Source organism: Sipha flava, unplaced genomic scaffold (genome assembly GCF_003268045.1).
Source record: "Sipha flava isolate LNK unplaced genomic scaffold, YSA_version1 17066_pilon_pilon, whole genome shotgun sequence".
NCBI classification, from domain to species: Eukaryota; Metazoa; Arthropoda; class Insecta; order Hemiptera; family Aphididae; genus Sipha; species Sipha flava.
The window spans coordinates 1-4,018 of record NW_020271899.1 but is presented as its reverse complement, the minus strand read 5'-3'; the positions used below and the strand labels follow the sequence as shown (position 1 = coordinate 4,018).

Here is a 4,018-nt window from a genome sequence, read left to right as displayed (position 1 = left end):
GCGAACGAGTCAAAGTAATTATAAATAGTCGATCTCACTTATTGCCGAATAATATATAGTAATAAATTACTAATAATAGTATTTATATTATATATGAATCGTGTATGAAAAACATAATAATAAAATGAAAATACTTAGAAAGCATACGCGATTATAAAAGCAGCCTGTTGACGACGGAAATAGAAATCTTTTGACAGACATTATTACATTATTATTATTACATTTATGGTATTCTGGGTAATGTGTTCAGCTATCATGAGTAGAAGTGTGCGATTACTCTTTATAAATTATTATTAAACGATTAACGAAATATTGTGTTTTCCAAGTCCACGTATTGTTGAGTGTTGACTGTTGTTGCCCTACAATTTACAAATTAACTAATTTTTAAGTTAAAATTATTAAAAAAAATCGTTACAAAAGTGCAAATATGGATTCAGTTCCTAAAAAGAAGAAAATGAGAGCACGTGACTCTTATTTTTCAAATGATAAAACAAAAAAGATAAGCTCTTATATTGGATTATTTATGTTTTATTAAAATTACATTCTACCATCATAACAATTTATTGTTTTTGCGAGTTAAATCAATTACATTCATACTTAAAGTATACATTTTTTCAGTAAATACAACTCACAAGAATACCCGGATATTTAAATAATAAATAGCCAATATTATTGGCACAATAAGGTCAATTTTTATTTTCATGAATATAACTATTAATTAAATACCTAATTAATAATTCAGTTATAAATTATATTATAATGTAGTCTTTTTAATTATTTAAAAGTAAGATTTTTTCTTTAAATTTAAATTTATTTTGTATTGTTTTTATAGCAGCCACTTGCTACAATTGATCATCATGAAGTAGAACTAGTAGAAGTGTGTAGATGACCCTGTATTTGTTTTTGACCATACTGATGAACCTAATTTTAAAGAAGTGTTGTAAAATACAAATTGAGTTTCTTACATTTGATTATTTTTATTTAATTTTTCGTTAATATTTTATCAAAAATGAATTAATATAATAATACAATACAATAGTATACCTAGGTGGCTAGGTACCTACTACCTACTTAAATAACAAATAGGATGTATTTTAAATATTTTTTTTTTATGAATATAACTATTTACTACTAAATAATTATAATGTAGGTAATCTTTTTAATTATTTAAAAATAAAACTCACAATTTTTTGATTATATTTTTATTTTACTGTTTTAATTGTAATAAGCATTACATTTATTTGTTATGGTTTTATAGAAGTCACTTGCTATAATTGATCACAAAGATAAAGTAGAAGAATGCATAGCTGATCCTGCATTAATTTCTGTAGACCACACCAATGTGCTATCTGATAACGATTTAGGACATTTTATAGAAACTTATTCACAAATTTCTGAAGATAAAAAGTTTGACCTTTTAACTAATCCATGGAAGCCTAGTAAACATTATAATTTTAAAAATGATGTTGAAGACAGTAAACGTCCATTTTTGTATAAATGGTCTTCACAATACCCATGGTTAGTATATTCAAAGTTATTGAAAGGAGCTCTTTGCCTTACTTGTGTTCTCTTTCGGGCTCATGTGACACACGGTTCATACTTTGGATCTTTTATTACCAGCTCATTTGTAAATCATAAAAAATTTGTAGAAAAAGCTAATCAATATGAGAAAAATAAATGGCATATTGAATCTTTCATACGATCCAAAGATTTTAAAGATATGAAAAAAACAAACTGTGGTATTGACCAAGTGTTAGATTCTTGTTATAAAAATAAAATTGAAAAAAATAGAAATAAATTAAAGCCAATAATTTCTTCACTTCTATTTTGTGCAATACATAATTTACCGATTCGAGGAGACACAGACAACACTGCAGTATTTAATGACTTATTAAAATTCAGGGTTGATGCTGGTAATTTGACTTTAAAAACTCATTTAGAAAAATCCAATAAAAATGCATTGTACATATCACACCGTGTGCAAAATGAATTATTAGAATGTTTATCTTCTAGTTTAAGATCTGTGATTACTAATGAAGCTATGCAAGCATTTTGTTTTTCATTAATTGTTGATGAAACGGCTGACATCAATGGTACTGAGCAGTTATCAATTTGTGTAAGGTATCTGTATAATAAAAATTTACATGAAGAATTTTTAGGTTTTTTCCCCTTACAAGAGTTTGATGCCTCATTTATTACTCAAACAATATTAGAAGCATGTACTAACCTAAATATTGATATGAATAAATGTGTTGGACAGGGGTATGACGGATGTTCTACGATGGCTGGCCATATATCTGGAGTGCAAAAAAGAATTAATAATGTGTACCCCATGGCTAATTTTTTCCATTGTGCTAGTCATCGTTTGAATTTGGTAATAAATGATTTGAATTCTCTTGCCAAAGTTAGAAATTGTGTAGGGAAAATAAAAGAAGTTACTACATTAGTTAGAGATAGTGCACTTCGTAGAAATATTGTAGGAAATAATTTGCCAAAATTATGCGAAACAAGGTTTGTTGAAAAACATAAATGTATCAGAAAATTTAAGGACCAATATGTTACAATTGTTGAAGGCTTGGAAGAAATATCAAAATCGAATAATTTTAACAGCAAAACTAGACAGCGTTGCTATGAAATGCTTACTGCAATCACTACTCCAACATTTGTTATAATATTATCAATCATGGCAAAATATTCTGCAAAATTTGAAACTGTATCAACAGTTCTTCAAGGGATAGATGTTGACCTGCAAGAAGCTACAAAACATATTCAAGACCTATTATCAATGTTAGAAATAGACCGTAATAATTGTGAGAATATATTTAATTCAATATTTAATGAAGTAAAATTAGTTGCTTCTAAAATAGATCTTAAGTTAAAGTTACCACGGCGTAGTGTTAAACAAGTACATCGTGAAAACTATCCAACTAACGATATGGAGGTATATTTTAGACAATCTTTATTTATACCATACTTGGAATCAGTTATAATGTCTCTCAAAGATAGATTTTCAGATGAAAAATTAAAAATATTTACATTATACAACCTACACCCCAAAAAAATGAAATTAATGAGCGACCAACAATTTGCAGAAAGTGTTGAATTTATTTGTACACTTTATGATTCACTTCTAGACAATTTTAAAGAGCGCTGTCATGATATGATCTATGGAAAAAGAAAGAAGTCGAACCCACCATGAAATTAATTGATATTCTCGATTACGCCACATATTACCCAGCGGTATGCCAAGCAATACAAATTGCAATTACTTTACCTGTAACTTCCTGCTCAGTAGAAAGATCGTTTAGGTAAGGTTTTTAAATAAATATTTTTACAAATTTTATTCTGTATGTAAATTCATATTTACACCCAGAGAAATATCTAGATATTATTAAGAAAATGTTAGGTTGGATTTACAAACTGTTCGTTGAAATCCGGTCAACAAACCGTTTATTAATATTACAAGGCAATTAAGGTCATATTAACCAACCACTCTGTTGATTTGAACATAGGTGAAATTAACCAAGTAATTGTAAATAATATCAACCATGGTTATCTCAAATCAAAACACTGATTTATTCATATCAACAAACCTTTTATTATTTTTACTATAGATAATAAAGTACATTATACAAATATGTAAGATTAACAACATTATTTTTGATTTAACCAACTGTTGTTTATACATATCAATACATTGTAAGATAGAAACAATATAATAATCATTGATATTACAAACAGGTTAATTATAATTTATTATATATTACATTTATATACATACAATATATTTATATACTATATACTAAATCATTGTTAACACTAACAGATATTAATTAATAGAAAATCAATACAAAATGAATTAATTATAAAATTGTACAGGTATAGCACAAAATATGTAAAAATATACCAATAAAAATATAAAAACTAAATATATATAATTTAACTCCTTTTAATTGTAGTAGGTACCTAAATAAAATAAAATTATCAGACAAAAGAATATATTATATATTCGAATATT

At 26.3% G+C, this 4,018-nt stretch overlaps 1 protein-coding gene across 1 annotated transcript; it reads left to right on the top strand.

Annotated features, from left to right (window-relative positions):
- Nucleotides 1-832: 832 nt before the first annotated feature.
- Nucleotides 833-3,199, top strand: LOC112679888 (52 kDa repressor of the inhibitor of the protein kinase-like; the record flags this gene model as incomplete). The annotated part of the gene is made up of 2 exons (XM_025549821.1): nucleotides 833-877; nucleotides 1,259-3,199. Coding segments are annotated over 2 exons (1,986 nt in total), but the record flags the coding sequence as incomplete, so codon positions are not given.
- Nucleotides 3,200-4,018: the final 819 nt, after the last annotated feature.